This window comes from Morone saxatilis, unplaced genomic scaffold, assembly GCF_004916995.1.
Source record: "Morone saxatilis isolate NCDOM2014 unplaced genomic scaffold, NCSU_SB_2.0 Contig23, whole genome shotgun sequence".
In the NCBI taxonomy this organism is placed as follows: domain Eukaryota; kingdom Metazoa; phylum Chordata; class Actinopteri; family Moronidae; genus Morone; species Morone saxatilis.
This window is the reverse complement of record NW_023339796.1, coordinates 18,261,352-18,280,728: the sequence shown is the minus strand read 5'-3', so window position 1 is coordinate 18,280,728 and position 19,377 is coordinate 18,261,352. Positions and strand designations below refer to the sequence as shown.

The 19,377-nt window shown below is 41.1% G+C and overlaps 1 protein-coding gene across 5 annotated transcripts in view; it reads right to left on the bottom strand.

The window, feature by feature from the left end:
• tnk2b (tyrosine kinase, non-receptor, 2b) overlaps positions 1 to 19,377 on the bottom strand; it is a gene marked incomplete at its 5' end in the record, with an annotated part of 49,724 nt that overhangs the window by 26,188 nt on the left and 4,159 nt on the right. For 4 of the 5 annotated variants that reach the window (XM_035670216.1, XM_035670219.1, XM_035670217.1 and 1 more), the window contains 2 exon segments: positions 9,262 to 9,474; positions 9,610 to 9,717. In XM_035670216.1, coding sequence (XP_035526109.1) covers positions 9,262 to 9,342 — 81 coding nt within the window. 5 annotated transcript variants of the gene reach the window in all.

The window sequence follows — 19,377 nt, the reverse complement described above, 5'->3', positions numbered from 1 at the left end:
ATATTCTAACTGAGGAAAAGTTAGTACACCCTACCTCGCCTAATACTATTCTTTCTCTGACCTGTATTTCTGCCTGCGCCAAACATCATCTGTTCTGGTGTCCAATATTCAATTTTAACTCATCTTCCAAAGACAGATTATTCAGAAGTCCTGTTCTATTGCTACGTTCTAATCATGGCAAACTTCATCGGCTATAATAAAAATAGAGACAACAAAAAAACTTATTACATAAAAAAAACTATGAAGTTCTTTTCTGTGGAGAAAAATCAAAAGTCACCCAGCTGCTGTAGGTCCATGATGACATTTTAGGTTTTGGAGACTCTTTTAAGCATCTGTGCGGTGTGCTCGAGTGAACTTGCTTGGACGCAGATGGGCATGTTGGCAGTTGTTTTGATGTCTTACACTTGTACATATATTCCGGACGTGAATGGCTGCTTTCAATCTTTTGAGTTTTTTTAATCCCTACAAGACTCATAAGCTGCACATCTTCTTCCTGAGCACTCAGACAGGTCTTGCTCCATCTCACATTGGTCGTTCCACTCTCACGTCAGTAAGGACACACAAACTGAATTGTCTGAGTTCTAAATATGGGAAACCCTTCAAAATCTGGTACAATGTCTACATCGATGTACTGTTTCCCGACTGTCTGCTTCGATGGTGTTCGATTGCGTGCTCTTCGTTGGTGTTCGATGTTGTTTGTGGTGTTCGATGTTGTTCTTGGTGTCTCATGTGTTCTTGGCGTTCGATGTCGATATTGTTCGATGTTTCGATGGTGTTCGTGTTGTTTCGTGGTGTTCGATGTTTGTTTGTTGTTTCTGTTTTGTGGTCGATGTGTTTGTTGGTTTTGTATGTTCGTTGTTTGAGTTGTTCGCGTTTTTGGTGTTCAATTGTTGTTCGTTGGTGTTATGTTCGATATTGTTCAATGTTTCAAGTGTTGATGTGTTGTTGTGGTTCGATGTTGTTCGTATGGTGTCGATGTTGTTCTTGTGTCGATGTTGTTGTTGTTTCGATTTGTTTGCTTGGTGTTGATGTTTGTTGGTGTTCGACGTTTTTTGGTTGTTCGATGTTTTTGTGTGTTGGTGTGATGTTGTCTTGGTGTTCCGATGTTGTTCGTTGTGTTCATGTTGTTGTGGTGTTCGATGTTTGTGGTGTTTTGTGTCGATGTTGTGTTGGTGCTTCGATGTTGTTCGTTGGTGTCGATGTTTCGTTGTGTTCATGTTGGTTTTGTGTGTTGTTGTTCGATGTTGTCGTTGTGTTCGATGTCTGGTTTGTGTTTGTTGTTCGATGTTTCGATGTTGTCGTTGGTGTTCTTTGTGTATCATTGTTTGTGTGTCGATTTGCTGTTGGTTGTTAATTTCTTGTTAGGTCGTTTAACATTCAATACTCGTGATTTCTCTGACTCATTGAACATCTATTTATTTAGGGCCGGGCTACACGCCTGATTATGAATCCTATGTCTGATGTAGGACAGAGGTTATCAATATGTTTCTCAGGAGCCCTTCTATCCCAGTAATACTGACTTATGTGCCCTGTATATCTTTCATATTGATCAATAAAGAAGACAGCCTGATAAATAACGAACGGAATCCAGGTAATACTGAGGAAGTTTTATGTTGATGTCTTTTGTTTAATGAGTAAAACAATGTTATTTTTTGCTGTTTACCTGCAATTAGATCACTTTCTTTTCCAGAGATAAATAAAAACAAGATTAGACATCGATATGTGAACATTTCTTAATGAATAACTGAATATTTAATGGGGTGTCCTAATTTTTTCACATGACTGTATCATTTTAAGCCTAAAAAGCATCTGTTTAAACGGCAGCAGAAGCTTTGCGGACTGAATCCATTTATCTACTGTATAAACAATGACACACCTACAACGCTCCATCATCTCACAGCAGTACAAACAGAGCTGCCTGTTGATTGCTGAGGATACATCACAAAGGCAGCTGATGTCTGTCAGTGACTCGTGCTCAAAGTTACAGCTGAAAATAAAATAAAAATTATCTTAACAGGACCTGCCCAGACCACCTGACTGCAGCCAACTCCCCCACTCCTACTCTGTCCTTTACCACTGCAGCATAAAAGTCTCTAGCCTCACCCTTCTTCTTCCTTTCCTTCATTAATCCCCTCTCTGTCTCCCATCCCTCCCCCCGTCCCTCCCTCGGGTCTGGCAAACCCCTTGCATTTTCTTCTTTATTTGGTGCTGCCTTTTATTTCCTGCCTCTAATCCTCCAAAAATGTTATCTCTCTCCCCCTCTGCTGACTGTAAACAAACCCTTACCAGCTGCTTTTCAGACCCTCAGTAGCATCGAGCCCCTTCTCATTTAGTCTCCTTCCAAACCCTATTAAGCTTTTGGTTTTCTAATTTCACAGGTTTTTGTTTTCTCTGTGCGATGCTTTTCTTTGCTTTGTTAATCAATCCATTCAGCATTTGACTTGGCTTTTCACTCTGGATGTTTTTCTCCCTCACTCTCTCTCATTCACTGCCACTCTCCTCTGCTTTTAATTTACTTGAGGAAGGAAGCAGACGGAGAAGGAAGGAGAAATCAGCAACAAAATAGGGATGTTGTCATAAAATGTCTGACTTTAATTGAAGACAGGACAGCAGACAGCAGTTTGTTTGTGTGTTTGTTTGTGACTCCATTCATAACAAGACTCGCAGTGTGTTTTTAGTTATCTGATTTACTATGAAGTAAGTTATTCAAAAAAGAGCTGCAGTAAGATTTTAAGGTAGCATTTCTCAGAACATTGGTTGGCTAAAGGGAAGTTATCACTATATTTATGGTACATATGTATGATTTTAGTGGATATACATTTTTGAACTCATTAATGAAGGAATGTGATAGATGTACTCGCTAAAGGTACACATGTACTTGATTATTATATAAAGATGGATTCTTTTGAGAGATGAAAGCCTGTACTGTGTTAGTTAGTGTTTATCCATGGTTTAGTTCCAGTCAACGTGTGTGAAATTTGGAATCGCCAAATTCATTCATAAATTATGGATACAATTTTGAGGTCACAATGATCCACATAATGTCACAATCAAATTGACCTTTGACCTTTTGTATAAAAAAAATTTATCAATTCATCAGTGCATCATTGATGCATCAATTCTTGAGTTATGACCACCCTGTAAACATAATGCTTCTGGCCATAGCTCTCACCGGCATAGAGGCTCAAAGTGTCAGGTGACAAAATACAGTAATTACTGTACATGGACTAACACATGTGCATGTGAATAATTCCCAATGAAAAGTAACAAATAAGGAAATACAACATGTCACCAAATTAAATGGATTCCAGGAAGCCCTTGTGGCAAAAGACCTACATCTGTTTTAACTGCATGGGGGAAAGCAGAGCAGAGAGGATCTGTAGTGTGATTCTAATGACATTCAGTCCGTCCTCCTGCTCTTATATGAGTAGGTGTGACCTGAACAGCTTTTAAAAAAGATGGACTGACATGTCGTGCTTGGTCATGATGAACACACATTGGGTAGGTAGATTTTTTGGTTGTTTCACTGTATTTTATTTAACAATCACATCAAGTTTCTAAATGAACCTTTTAAGTTATCCACGCCAATAGAAAGGGTGGTGAGGTTAAATCACAAACACTACCATCACACCTACTGCTACAACGCTAGCACTCCCTCACATACAGTATGCTGCAATGACAGCAGGCCTCCTAAAGGTCCACAGCCCCCACACTACCTTTTACTCTTCTTGAGCTTTCACAAATGTTTTGTGAGAAACAGCTGAGGGCGCTGGCTGCCCCTCTGTCCATTATTTGGTCGCTAGTGTTAGCGGGGGATTCCTCCTGGACTCGTTCAGCCATCGCTTGACTCATTCTCACAGTCACTCAGCTGCAGAGGTGATGTCATGAATCTGGCTCTAAATCATCTAACACACAGGATGTGACAGGACAGGAGGGAGGAAAGAAAGCAAAGACCTTTCTCTGCCCTCCCTCTCTTCCCCCTTTGCAACCACACACTCACGCCAGGCCTGAAAACACAACTCCCTAAAATGACTTATGCCATTAGTTGCATAAAAGAAAAACCCTGAATTCCACATGATCGCTCCTCCTTTTTAACTACTAGTTGGCTAATGTGATTTGGTAAGGAATGGGTCACAGTAAAGTCAACTTCATTGTTTTGACAAGTGGGAAAATAATGTTTGCTTAAGTATAGGAACAGTTATATAACTCACATAACTATGAAACTGATTTAAAATAGCCCACATTCCTTCAAATCAACAGCTGGACAAAGAGCTTGCCACTGCACAGTTTAAAATCTGACCACAAGTGAAAAAAAGCCTGAAATAACTGATTCTCAGCTACACAGGTCACCTGCCTAGCTGGTGTTTGTGTGTGTGTGTGTGCTGATTTAGGGCTCACCTGCAGCTGACAGTAAAGAATCTCAACAAGGCAACACTTTTAAATCACTACAGACAAATCATGGGCAGAAAGAAAGGAGGCAACCTGCTGGTGACAGTGGAAGATATGTTCAGAAGCTGAATGTGAGACAGTTCATAGTTTACTGAGCAGTGTATGTAGAGCGTCAGATACCCAATTTATACTGGTCGTTTTAAATCGGTGGAAGTAATGTATCACAGTGCCAGCAGCTGCCTGACTAAGCAGATTAGACAAATACGATTAATGGTCAGTGAGTTGACCTGCAGCGCCACTGTGCCGCCACTAGGCAGCACCAGTCTCATGATGGAGCATTCAGCTGGGTGGATGAGTGATCTTTAGCATCACTTGACCTTCTGCATCAGGTCAACGTGCTGGAATAACAGCAAAGTCTGACATCCATAATACAGATTATGAGTCGTTGCTCTTGTTTTGCTGTCACTTGATAGAGAAGCCAGCACAGTTCAAATAGCCAGAAACCTAACTGTATTCATTTTCCATTGTTGGAGGTAACTCATTCTGTGCACAAATGAATGGCAGGAATCAAGACAACCAGAAATCTGGATATTGTTATGATTATGTATACATGGAAAAACAGGTTTATCGAGTTCCATGTAAACAACGTATCCCGAAAACAATCTTAACTAGAATAAGACTGAAAACCGGGATACTAATGTGCATGTAAATGTAGAAAGAGTCACTTTGCCCTATTAATTGTTAAATATGTTCATATTCTCATGGACATTGAACTGTGTCTCTTGTCCCTAACAATTACAATGAAGCAGCTACTGCAGGCCGGTCCAGCTGCTGCTATTTGGCCTTCATCTCTTTCTTGCGTGCGCACACAAACACACACAGCAGTACAACTTAATGCCTGTTCAACTGGAATATGAAAAGGATGCTAGTGCTGTAAAGCCTAAGTGAAACGTCTGGCCGTGTAGATTGTATTATCATGAATTGACATCAAATTAGTGGCTTGCTGGCTAATAAGATTATGAATAACGGAGCACTGTGTGAGGTCTGCATTATGTATGAGTACTGAAACACACACATACAGACACACACACATTAAGCCTGATTCTGTAATATGAAGCTCACTGTACACAGACACAGGCACGCAGAGGCATGCGCTCGCATCGGCTGGATTCACACTGACGTACAGTGTTGGGAATTAAGATAGCTTAGTGGATACGGGCGGACACGCTGCCAGTGCATTTCTAAAATAAGTTGCAACCTTTTGGTGGCAAAACATCAATCTGCGGTTTGGTGTCGGGTGCCAAAAACCAGCAGAGCAGAGTGAAGGAGTAGTAGAACAAACATCATTAATCCCTCTTACAACTGTGCAAGCAAAATATGTACACACACACATGTACACACCGACGGTGGCTCTGACGGAGGCCTGCATGCACAGACAGACAGAGCTGCGTCATTCTTGATCTCACAGATAGCAACCCCTCTGCCAAAGTCTGGCTTTTACGTTCTCCTTAAATCCCTTCACCGTCCGCCGCACCTCATCATTCGCAGAGTAAGGAGAGGAGAGGCGTTGTGTGGCGGTGGGCGTCGACGCTAACAAGAACCGACTGTGGGAATGAAAAAAGTTTGGGATACAAACAGACTGCTCCCAGGCAAAAACAGAACATATGTGTCCCCTTTTAGGTAGCTTGGCCTAATATGTATAATGCCAGACCACCAAAACAACCCCCCACTAATACTTCCTAACGTCGCCTCCATCCTGATCCATCTCTTCTTTGATCCCCTAAAGCTGGTTAAGAGGGGAAAGGAGGGTGTTGGTGAAAAATGTCGGTCAAGTGCCATGATTGACCTACAGACAGTCAGCAGTGTGTGAACCACAAATCGAGCACAGTGTGTGATACAGTGAGATCCACTGAGAATATGTATTGGTCTCATTTAAAGGCAATACAGCAGAAGCTCAACAATGTAGTGCTGGTTGAAGCTCACTAATCCCCTCATGCTCCAAAGAGAAATAGATCTGTATTAAGGATAAAATGGTAAAACAATGTGTACATGTAAACTGTAACACTCTCTCCATTCTCCTTTACCATAACTGCTCTCTTTCTCCTCTTAGTGCCTCGGTTCATCTGTTATTACACATCTTTCTCTTTGTCTCGGTTTCTGATGGAGATGGCCGTATGCAGTGTGTTAAAACTAGAAAAACCGCTGTATTCAGCACAAAGCTGCAGCTGTAGAAAGAGAGCGATCTGATTCAGCCCCCAACAACCAGGACAGCTGCAGCGTCCACCGGCTTAACTCTGCTGAACTAGCACACAGACCCTGAATGCCGCACACAGTCCACATTCATGATATTTAAACTGTTGCACAGATCTACACATTCATCCAGCCGTCCGTTTTTTTTATATCCGCTTATCCTGCGCAGGGTGACGGAGGGCTAGTCCATGAGAGCAGAGCTGGGTGTTGTTTCAAATCTTCTGATGCCAGTACGAAGTTTTGGTACCGGTACAACCGGTTTTTATCCTTACGTACACTGAGGGAATATAAAGCTCCCCCCCTTTGTTCTATTAACAGAAAAAGTCAAACTTCTCAAATCTGGGATGTCCTTTAAACATAAGCTGCCCTACAAGAACTTTGCCTGAATAAAACAAAAAATACACCCTAAAACTGGGGAGATTCTGAAGTACATTACAAACAGTCCAATCACAGAATATGAGTTGAGGCAAGAATTCAATGTCAGCTTTGGGTGCTTGACAGTTTCCCAGTGTTACGGAAACATTTTGAGCTCAACAGTCGGCCGACATCATCGACCGTATATTGGCCTACAGCAGACGTATTGGTATGGGTGTTATCAGTGTTATGTTACATGTTTTTATTTAACATGTTTAAGAATATTTAACTTAAATATTTTTTAATGAAATTACTTCTTTAAGAAAGCTCCCTTTCTGAGTACCTTAACATCGTCATATCGAAAATCGGTGCACAAGCCAAAAAAAAAAAAAGGTACCAGTGCAAAAATTCATGATATCCACCATATCGGCAATTGACTGATCATTTCCCATCTCTAAAATCTGCGCCGTATCAGTTTCAAAAATAAGTTGGGCTCTAGTCAGCACCAAAATGTAGTGAGGTACAATACCTAGCCAAAATCTATAGGAATCATAGATCATTATCGGACATGTAACAAAACACAAGTTATTATTGTTGTACTTTTTTTTAAATGGGTACATAAAGTGAATGAACGCACTCACACACAACCTGTAATTCCATCTTCACTTCAACATATTTAGGAATCAGGAAACAAAAGAAACATTTTCCATTATAACCTGGACCAGGTTGAGGCCAATGCTCATACTGATATAGTATCAGTATATATAACAATTGTTTTAACTTAACCAAATTCTTGACATGGATCCCTTAGATTTGTACTGAGCAGAACATTTTACAGTTGAAAGATACGCTCACTCTTCACTGGACAAACTATGTACCGGTGGCACTGTTTCTAAATTTTTCTAAAATATTAAGTTTGTCAGTTCTTTCTTTTTACTCATCAGCAGAGATACACCGGTACGATATATCTGCAATAACCTAATACTGGCAAAAACATCTGGCCACATCACTCTATAGAAAAAATACTGTTCCAATCCAGACAGGAAACTTTTTGTATGTCATCCTTCTCTCTCATACATTTTCCATCTGCCTCCCTTCATATGCTACCCAATAAAGATTTAAAAAGGGAAGAATACTGACAGCATAGTGGCATTGGTACTGCCGGCCTCATCCAAGCCAAAAGAACAGTCAACCTTGTCAGTACATCACATGGTTTGAGAGAAGACGTGGGGGTTTACGGAAGAGGTGGGAGGGTATAAAATGTCATACTTTGCCTGTCACCGGGCTCATTCAGCAGCACTTCATCAATGACCTCATGGTCAATAACTCAGCACACACAGGGGCTGGCCTTGTGTGTGCCTGAGTGTGTGGTGAGGAGGGTGATGGTGAGATACGAGTGTAAAAGAGCTGCTTCTGTGCGACAGATGAATGAGCGCTTACAGAGATCCAAGATACGGAAATAAATGTACACATTAGGCCTTTTTCACAGCAGACGCTTTGACTTGTAGCACAGGTATTACTAACAATAACAATGGCTCTGATCTGTTATGTGTATAAGTCATGACAGTGAGTCAGCATACACAATACCAGAACCCTGAAACCGAAGCAGCTAAATGCAATTCAGCCATCATTTATTTTATTATTTACATTTGTGCTTTTCTTACTGTGAAATGTCAAAATGTCCTCTGTGAGAAAGACGTATTTTGACCGATTATTGACTAAACAAATTACAGAAAATAAATTTCTCTCCATTTCCCTGCCTGCCACATGTGCTTATCCATTACACCACTATTAACACGCAACCTAAAAAAAAAACCACAACACTAAAATGCCATGGAAATGCCTGACCCTGCCTGAATGTTAACCTAAATGTTCTTCTGTATTTTGGGTACTGACACAAACAAGCACACCAAAACACTCATCTGCACACACGATAAAGGTGCAACACTGTTGCTTACGTTACTCCCACAAAGAGATCTATATATGCACATTTTCTACAACAAAAGATACATATTAGTATGATATGTATAATATAAAACAACAATTTACTGATTGGCCTGACCTGACTGCTTCTATTGCAATCTAAAATTCCCTTTCTCTTCAGAGAGAAATTCCAAAGCCTTACATCATCTCACACCCTTTAATTTTCCTTCAACAGGAACCATAATACCTGCTGACAGTGCTGCCCACTGTGTGCGTGTCATCCATGTTTGTCTGTAGCTGTGTGGCATGATCACTACTATAATGAAGGAAACTGTGGAGGTCTACCTCTTCGTCATCGCTGGGCAGGCGTTGGTAGTCAGACTCTGACGTGTCCTGCAGCCTCTGGTATTCTGCCGTCTCCCCCATGGTGGCTCCCGACCCGTACCTGCCCAGGGCTACGTGTCCTCAAAGTCCTCAAATAGCCACAGCTCCAGTCAGCGGGCAAACCCACTCACTCAGTCAGTCAGTCGGTCAGTCAGCCCTGCTTCGAGGTCTGTGCTGTCATTAGGAAGACAAGGACAGTATTCTGCATGTCACTCACAGTGCAGTGCTGCATTATTTCATATAGCTGAGCACAATATTTGTAATCATTTAACAAACTATGCTGTTGCTGTAGACCTCCAATACTCCCACCTGCACTGTCTTCATTTAGGTAGAATCAGCTTTCCTTGAAAATGGCCGGACAATGAGTTCCTCATGTTGACACAGTGATAACAGGGCTGCGTTCACCGTCTGACCAGTCTGTAAAAACACAGGTGTTTATCTTTATGGAGATTTCACTAATGCATTCCTCTGGCAAACTGCAGACAATAATTCTTGATGCAGAGTGAACATAGTCCTTTTTTTGCACTGCTGTGTGCCGGCAGTGATTCTTCCTCTTCTGTAGAGAAACAGAAGACAATCTGCTCTGTTAAGCAGATGTACAGCGTGTCCTTGTCAATCTTGAGGAGGATCTTGAATCTTCATGAATCATCCGAGGTGTGAAACTGATGGATTATTGATTTTTATTGTCCTCGTAGATAAGGAAATCCTGTGTGTAGAAGCTGCTGCTGCTGTCAGGGTGGAGTGTTGGGATGATGCAGCCAAGGTGTGGCACTGGAGGTGACAAATCCGGCAGGCTCTATTTCTGTCGTCCCATCTCACGCCAGGGTAATCACCTCTACCCTCAATCTCTCTCTCGCTCCACCTCACCCTCCACCTCTCTCATCTCTGCTGTCACTGTCTCTCTCTCTCTTGTTCGCCCTGCCTTAGTGCTGACGCATGCTCTTCATATCCAGCAATGCTTCTCTCTCTCTCTCTCTGTCTCTCTCTCTCTGTTTCTATTCCTGTGCCCCAGTTCATCACCCTGGCCAGCCTACCTCCTCTCTCTCATCGCCAGGAGTGAAATATCGCAGCAGCCCAGAGAAGAGAGATCGTGCAGGAGCTGTTTTTTCATTTTTCACCTGTTTCATTTCATCCTTCCTTTGTGTGTGTGCTTCTGTTTTTTTCCCCCTACAGATCTTGAGCAGCTGTCCAATCGGACTGGCAGCTCAGCTCTGACGATCACAACTAAAGTCTGGGAGGATTTTTAACGCCGCTTTGTTCTAAATGGACTTCCTGATTGCTCGGTCGATGCCTAATCCCTCGCTGCTGTTGTTATTGTTTTCCCCCTCCTCTCCTCCTTTCAGTCCCTCACCCTATAACCCGCTTTCCGCACCGCATTTCTGTTTTTCTTTTTTTTCCATTTTAGCCCCGGCTCGATGATTTGGCGAGTGGTCGCCCTACTCTATTACCGTGGCAACATCAACCCATCCCACCTCCTCCCTGCTCTTCTGTGTCCTGTAGTCGCGGCGGTCCAGTCAGCGGTGGTCCTTGATAGAAGCAGCCAATGGCGGTCGAGGCATGCTGACACGGGGAGGGAGGGGGAGGAAAGACGATGGCGAGAGGCGGGGGAGGCCCTAATGAGGAGAGTTAATCCTCCCTCTGAGAGGGAGAAAAACACGGCTATGCTGCTTTGTGTGTGTATGTGTGTGTGTCAAAAGCACCTCTCTACTATAAGGAGGGTATCCAGGCCATCTGGATCCTTGCTGAGTGGACATCTGGATGGAGGGGAAAATAGAATAAAAGAACAATGTGTGTGTGCGTGTGTGTGTGTCTGTGTCTGTGTGTGTGAGCGTGCACATGTGTCAGTACCTCCTGGTCTTTCCCGAGTGATAGTGTGACTAGCACCATTGCGGCCTGAGCAAATATTTAACACATCAGAATGACAGCAGTGCTCCTGATTCATAAGTCTTCTTCTCCCCCCCTCAGTCCATGTTTCTCACTCTTTATTTTTTCCTCTTCCATCCTAAACACTTGCCTTCATCCCTTTTCCTTCCTCTCATCTCATTTGTGCCTTTCCTCCCATTCCCCACCACCCCTTTCCTCTCCCTCGTTCTCTCTCTCTCTCTCCGTCTGAGTCCATTCCAGTCCCGTTGATGTCCTCGGGCCGGTTATTTGCAGCCCGCTGAGCAGCATTCGCTTTTCGCTCTCATTCCTCCGCCTCTACTCTCTGCTCTGTTGTTGAATCGGCTGCCACACATGTGAGCGGCACGCAACATCGCACTGTAAATACACAAACATGCGCTCACCTCCACACGAAGGCACGTGCACACGCATCAACGAACAAATATTTCCACAAAACTGAAACACAGACGCTGTGCATGCATGCAGACACAATACACAGCAGCACAAAGGCCTGTATTTCTGCATTCACCACCAGACATAATGCTGATTATAGCTATACATGCTGAAGGCATTGCCAGCAATAACAATCAAATTCCCTCTGCCTTTCATGAGCCAGTGAATTCTTACAGGCTTACCTCTCATTTTTCTCGCTCTGTTTATGCATATGTCTTTGTTTTCTGGCCTCTGGGATCTGTCTGTCCACTCTAGTAGAAACTGAATAGACAGTCAGGCAGTATCAACAAACAGACTCATCAAACTCGCTTGTCTCGCTGAGGGACCAGCAGGCTAACTGCTGGTCCCTCTCAAAGAGAGCTGTCAACCTACATACTGTAGTACGAATTGGAAGGAAACAGTTACTGAGATACCCAGACGCAGGCACAGCAGGCAACATGGGTTTGTTTTGGCGGAAGGCAGTAACAAGTCTGAAGTGTGGTTGCACTTTGGAGTGCTGAGGACAACTGGATCGAGATAGATAGATAGATCTTATGAACCATCTTTGTGACCACCACACACAGCTTCATAGCGAATGCAAGGTAACGTTAAGCTAACTTTAATCTCTTTGAACTTTGGAATCGGGGAAAATGTCATTATTTATCTAACTAAATAGCTTGTCATTAATGTAAACTGAAGCTTTTGAATCCAGCAGTTGTCAAATTGGTTATAAAAGTGTTGCAACTAATAGTCTTCTTAAGACTTATTTATATTTATGTAAATTGTGCATGGGATCAGCGAGTGTGTGAGTGAATTAATGTTAATGTAATGCACAAATGATAAGGTTTTCACATGTTTACATGAGGTATTGGCTATGTTGTTATTTTATGCAAACAAAAAGCTCAGTTCAGGCGTGCATCAGTATTGTTTTGAACATTTTCAGCACATTTTAACAATACCACAGTAATAATGATAACCGTGATAATCCTGGTCACTATAATCGTATGTGAATGTTCATACTATTTCTTAAAAGAGCATGTACAGAGGAGGATATAACAAACAACATCACAAACTATGACCAAAATACTGAACACGCTTACACACTCAAAAACAGTACTCCAGTGTAGTATTAGATATAAAATGCACAAGAGTGGCAGTAGTGGAGAGAAAGGAAGACAGAGAAGGGACATCATGGCCGGTTGAAGCCGGGATAAATGGAGCTGAGTTGAGCTATGGGGTCATGTGGGGTCGCTGCTGCCCACCACCTCCCTCTGATGAAGTTAGCACGCTCCATTACAGACTGTATGGTAGTTCGGTAAGACTAGAGGGTGTATAGTATAGTATAAAAAAAATATTCATATGATCATACAATAAAGGTTGAAGTTGAATAAAATAAAAAAGGCAATAAGAGCCTGATGCCCTTTTATGGAGTAAAGCAAATATTTTGTAGAAGGAAATATGTGGACATTATGGAGTCACAGGAAGTATGTTGAAATGTTCCTTCCATATTTTGCAGAAAGAGCTGTCTGTACTGTATTTCTGCTCAGATAGGATTCCGTTTTATTTCACAACCCAGGTTGCTGTTTCAAAAATTTTACTTCAGTGGAAATTTCTGTCACACTTTTTTTGGCCAGAAATGTGTAATGTCTAAATTAATTGTATCATGTACAGCAAATTGTGTATTTGTATGTTATTACTGTACCTTCTGAACCCATTTTAATATTATTATAATTGAGAAAACTACAGACATGCTAGCAACAAACAATCATTTTTCTTATTTCTCATTTTAAATTTTATAGACTGTATTAACTTTTTTCTTATATTTTCGTGTTATTTTCATTGTCTTTAAAATATGATATCACTTACTAAGAAAGCACCACACCTTCACCTCTGACCTCTCTGCTTCCATTACAAACCACATTTCACACACTCTCCTCCAGAAACCTGGAAAACCCCTTTAATAACCAAACGCTGGGGCTCCAACCTTTGACCCCAGAAGCTTCACTTGTCAGCCATCTTGTGTCAGGGGGAAGGTAAAGCCGAGCCTGTTAAAACATGTAAACGCCTCCTCTGTCCCTGTGATGGAGAGCAAGGAGAAGCCGAGCAGACAGGCTGTGGGTGTAACGGTACAGTGTTCCCAGCCCAAACATCGCAGGCCGTTTAAACCCTCCCTTTAAGAGACCATTTAGAGTCCTTAAAGACTGAAAGGACTGGGACTCCTGGGTCCCTCCCGTCTCTTTACGACTGTTGGTGGGTAGACCGCAGGCTCTGGGGGCAGCAGTAAGCTTTCCAACAGGAGCTGGATGAAATCTCTGATGTCTACTACTGATGTGGGGCTCGTAGGGTGGAAATATAATCAGGGTAGTAACTGGACAGTACGGCCTCTTCTTCAGTAATGGTGTACTGTATCTGTGTGTGTGTGTGAGTGAGTTTACACTCATCAGTGTCCTATTATACCATCGTTTTTCTTTGGACCTTCTTTTAAAATTTTACTCAATCAATTACACATAATGATTAGATGATTCTGTTAACATCATTTAATCTGTTGATGTTTGCAATTAACTGATAAATCCATTAGTCTAAAAATTAGAGTTTGATTATTAACAATTATGATAAATAATGATTAGCCCAAACTGATGCCCTCAAATTGCTTGCTGACCAACAATCTGGTAACTTTAGATGGACATTTGTCTTTTTCTTTGTTCTGTTTTTAGATTATATGATTGAATATTTGTAAAACAAAGAATTATACAGGCAGTTATATTCACGTCTACATTGTGAACATTAATTCAAAATTGGACTGTTGGTCAGATAACAAAAAGACACCTGAAATTGTCACCTTTGACTCGATAACAATTATAGTTTATTTGAGAAAATAATATCCAAAGTCAAAGGTTAAAAGTGAAGTGAAGTTAAAATGGGTAACTGACCTGTTTCTGGTAAGACCTGTGAGAATCCTTTTCACAACCAATTACAGCCCCCGAAACCTGAAAGCACCCATGTAAAAGAAATATTTCTTCTTATAGGTCATGGTAGGAACACCCCACCCACAACTTCTGGTCAGAGAGATCAAATCTTGTTGACTTAGACGATGACTTCAGCTTCAGCTCACTGAGGGTGAGAAACACCAAGCACGCTACCAGATGATTCACTCCTCTACCATATGAAAAGAGACGTTAAGATTGACCAATGACTCTGAGATCAGTGCTCCTGGGAAAATGTTGACACAGTGAAAATGTAAGTGGTCAGTGAGGAAGCTGATGTAGCTGTGGGTGTGGGCTCTGGAGAAATGCTACAGCGGCTCCTTCAGCATTTCTGTTCTGCTTATATTTTTACCTTTACCTTCAACACAACAGTAGTGGGGTGAAACCTGACTGTTGATCCACGGGCTGTCAGTCAAAACTAAACCTCTTTTCTCTCCCTAAATCCTCACCACATGCCTTAATAAGATTTTCAAGTACAAAGGTAATGCTGCTGCTGCCTCATCTCTGGAAAACACAGCACATTAGAACATTTTCGTTGTCTTATAAAAAAAAGAGGGGTCACGTGGGTCACGTCAACTATCTTGATATTAAATCTTTTAAGTATTTGATGGCGTGCAAATGCCAAACACTCCAGCTTCTCAAATTGGGAGATTTGCTGCCATTCTTGTTTTATATAACTGTAAATTAAATATTTTAGCTTGCTCGGGAAAAAAATGCAATTTGAAGACGTCATCTTGGCGAGAAAATGGTGACCGGCATTTTTTCCTATTTTCTGATCATTTATAGTGTAAACAATTCATTGAAAAAATAAACAACAGATGAATTAATAGTGGAAATAATAATTGCAGAAAACGTTGCAGCCCTAACTATTTTTACTATCAGTTAAACTATCAGTTAAATTGTCTGTTATTTTTTTACCATTATTTATTATAGGAATCTATTAGGCTACAAAATGTCATTGTTAAAAACTTGGCAAAGGTCGCAATCACAACAACGGCTCAAAACGATTTAATTTATACTGATGTACAGCAGAGAAAAGCATCAGATCCTCACATCAGAGAAGCTGGGAGCAGTGGAAGACATTTTTGCTTGAAAATGCTTCAAAAGTGAATCGGTTATAAAAATTGTTGATATACTGAGTGATCGGTCAACCAATTGTTTCAGTACTAATAGAGAGTATCTTAGGAGTATAGATGCCATACCAGAGGACCCTAACTGAAACCACCATCTTTAACTAAAATGTTTAGTTTGTGAAAAGCCTTTGCCAAGTCCATGTTTGAAGAATGTGTTTCTGGGAGCTCCAGTAGTCCACTTGGTAGAGCATGTATCACATATTACTGCAGATTCTGGGTTCAAATCTCTCTCCCTTGCCTTTTCTCCCTCCCTCTCTCTTTACTGTCACTACAAATAAAAGCAAAATGCTAAAAGAAAAATTTGAAAAGATTGCCAAAAGAATGTATTGAGCATGAGTAGTGCATTTTCTTTTTGACCAAGATGCCGCATTAGATAAATTCTCTTTTCTTTTCCGGGCTAACATAGCAGATCAATTGTTTTATCCATTTATCTCTTAGCATTTAATTATGATAAAGTGTAGTTGACTGATAAACCTGGATGTGAATTAGGGTTGCAGTGGTATACCAATACCATGAAATTGCTTACCTACAGTACTGAAATCTACTTTATTAGTGCTGTTAAAACATATAGGTCATAATATTTTGTGAAATTATAATAAAATACAAAGAAACCTTCTGTTTTCATTCCTTTACGGGTCATTGTAACCACTGATAATAATAATTGTGTAATACCGTATACAGTTTTACCATGAACCTGTCATATTTTCTGAAAAGCTATTGTAGTGCAAAAATCTCCTACCTTTGCAACCCTAATGTGGATTAATAAAGTCACACATTCTGACTTTGTATCATATTGGTTGCCATTTTATCCAAAGTAACCAAAGACCATGTACAGCTTCAAGCAGTAAGTCCCAAATTGTATACTGGATGAAAAAGGATGTGGTTGAAAGATGGCTTGTCCCCAACCCAGCAAGCTCAGTTGGGATCAATCATGGTTGGGCACAGAGTCAAACGTCCTAATGGCTTCCATTTACTGTAGAACACACAATATTTCATACTGAGATGTCAGGAGAAATATTATCCTCAACAAATCCTCTCTCATCACCCCTTTCCAAGAAAGATTTCCACTTCGGCTGAAACAGAGGTGGACAGGCACGCTGAACAAATCCTCTGTGGACAGAGGTGTGTGAGAGAGATAAAGAGACAAAGAGAGAATACATGAGTGTGTGTGTGTTTGTGTGAGTGTGAATGTGACAGAGATGGAGATAGATAGACCCCATCGCTAACATAATCCTCTCTCTCCATGCTTCTTTCTGGGAAGTGTCTGGGAGTTGAGCACGGTGAGTGTGGTGGTGTTGGCTTTCCTCCTGTCCCTGCAGGCTAAACAGGTGGGATTTAAAGAGGGTGATCTAAAGCCTGGCAGGGCGACAGCGGGCATACAGTAGCATGAGAGAGATTAGCGGCGCAGCGGGAGCGAGGCACATTGAGGGACGGACGGGGTCCAGTTAATCCTGCGTGTGGTGGTGTTGTTTGTGCCAAGTCACAGGTGTTGAGGTATGCAAATCATCGAGAAGGTAAGCCTCACTGTGTTTAAATGCCATCTGGGTGCCTGCTCATACATCATGCCAGGGGCTTCGTGCTGTGTGTGTGTGTGTGTGGTGTGTGTGTGTGTGTGTGTTTGTAGGTGTGTTTGTAGGTGTGTGCACGTGTGTGCGGTGACATTGAAGTAACTCATTCACACCCTCGGCTCACATGCCAACCCTGATGTCCTGGAATCAAGGCAGATCCCACATTACCTCAGTTTAAACTATATACTATGATCGAGGGCCACAATATATTATCAATCAATATTATTATCTGTCTGTTCTGATTTCTTATGATATGGACACATGTTACTGTTTTACTACATTAATTCTGAGCAGATTTTAATTGATAAACTAACTAGTTCTGTTGTTGTTTTATACATGTGAAAAGCTGGACAAAGTCCATTGCATTAAATACTGTATTTGGAACTATCTGCTACCATCATTTCTCCATATGGACACATGGGGGCAGCCTGAGGCAGTGAGAGGAAAAAGACATCAAGCAGTATTCATTCATGTTTATGAGAAAAAGTGTATGAACTGTAGCCTAAATTTAGTTTTATTTTCCTCAAATGCGTTTGTATCAAGACAATGCGAGCTGAAAAAACTTAGTTGAAACACTGACTTGGTCTAATTTCAGATTATCTGGTCCTCAATGTCTTACACCTGCTTGAGGAAAGGTGGGCGGTGGCAGTAATGGAGGTATTAAGACGAGTGTGTTTATGTTGCTTCAATGCAATTCTAACTCACTCACACAACCTGTATGTGTTCAGACTATTTAAGTAAAGACAGTAGTGGACAGTAAGTAAGTAAAGTTGTTCAGCAGACATAAGAGAAGGCTGCAGACTACTTCTCAAAGGGATGCCAGGATAGATGTTAATAATTCTCTATAATGTCTGTCGGCAGCTTCCAGGGCCGTAATCTCTTCTATTTTTTAGAAAAAGCAGACATCCCTCTCTTGGACTGATATAAACAACTTTATCCTTCAGCTTGGCAATGAGAAAAAGTCAAATGTCACCTTAATGATTTCTACCAACACACTCACCATGGCTCAGAAACAGGCGGACAGATTCAATCAATTTATCACATTTACCGTTCCAAAACGTGTCCAATCATAATACTCTGCTACTGCTTCAGTGTACAAATTCTCATAATCAAATTGAAGTATTACTAAAATATGGCCCGTCATCATAGAATGTCAAGACTTTGATAAAATTGATATGACTCTGTCCTCTGCACCAAGTTAAGTAGGCCTATGTTTTTTGTGTGTGTAGGTGTGTAAGTGTGTAAGTGAAGATAAGGAACAAAAGAAACAAAAATGCAGCTTATCAAAAAAAACTTCAATCGTTTACTACAGAAAAACACAGATAGAACAACAAACTGAACTGGAAGAGTCCCTCAGACACAGACAGGAACTCAGTGCTCAGACAACCTCGATACACAAGTGCTATAAGCCAGACTCATCAGTCTCCATCATGATTTAATTCAATTTCAATTTCAATTTAATTGGCTTTATTGGCATGACGTTTTAAATCAAACATGTTGCCAAAGCAAATATGAATACTGTACAATACAATGATACAAATACTATTAATACAATGAAATTAAAGATAAGAGAAGAGAAAAAACGAAACGAAAAAGTTATCATTATTTATTTCTCAGCATTACCAAGAAACCCACAGCCAGAAATGTGACTTTGCTGCATGGTGTTAAACTGTGTGTGAACCCTGTACTTCTACGGCCTCTCACCATTTATGGTGTAAAATACTTGCTATCTTTCAAGCTGGGTGTTAATCACATTGTCCATTATGACTGTTGGCCATGATAACGGTGTTGATAGGGGCAAGGATCATGAGCCTCCTACAGCTTTCCAAATGCAATATAATATAAATGCAATGCAATGCAATAGAAATGTCAAACAATTGTCTTTGAGTCTGTCGAAAAGCAAACCGAAAAACTGCATTGCACACCCACTTCCAGGTCAACTTGCCAGCTGACTTAAATGCATGGCAGTTTCTTTAAATTAGTGTATGACAAAAAACATCATGAACCAATATTAATGTCACAGTTGTCTGAGATTTTCTGTTTATACAGAAGCAGCTGGTATTATATATATATATATAT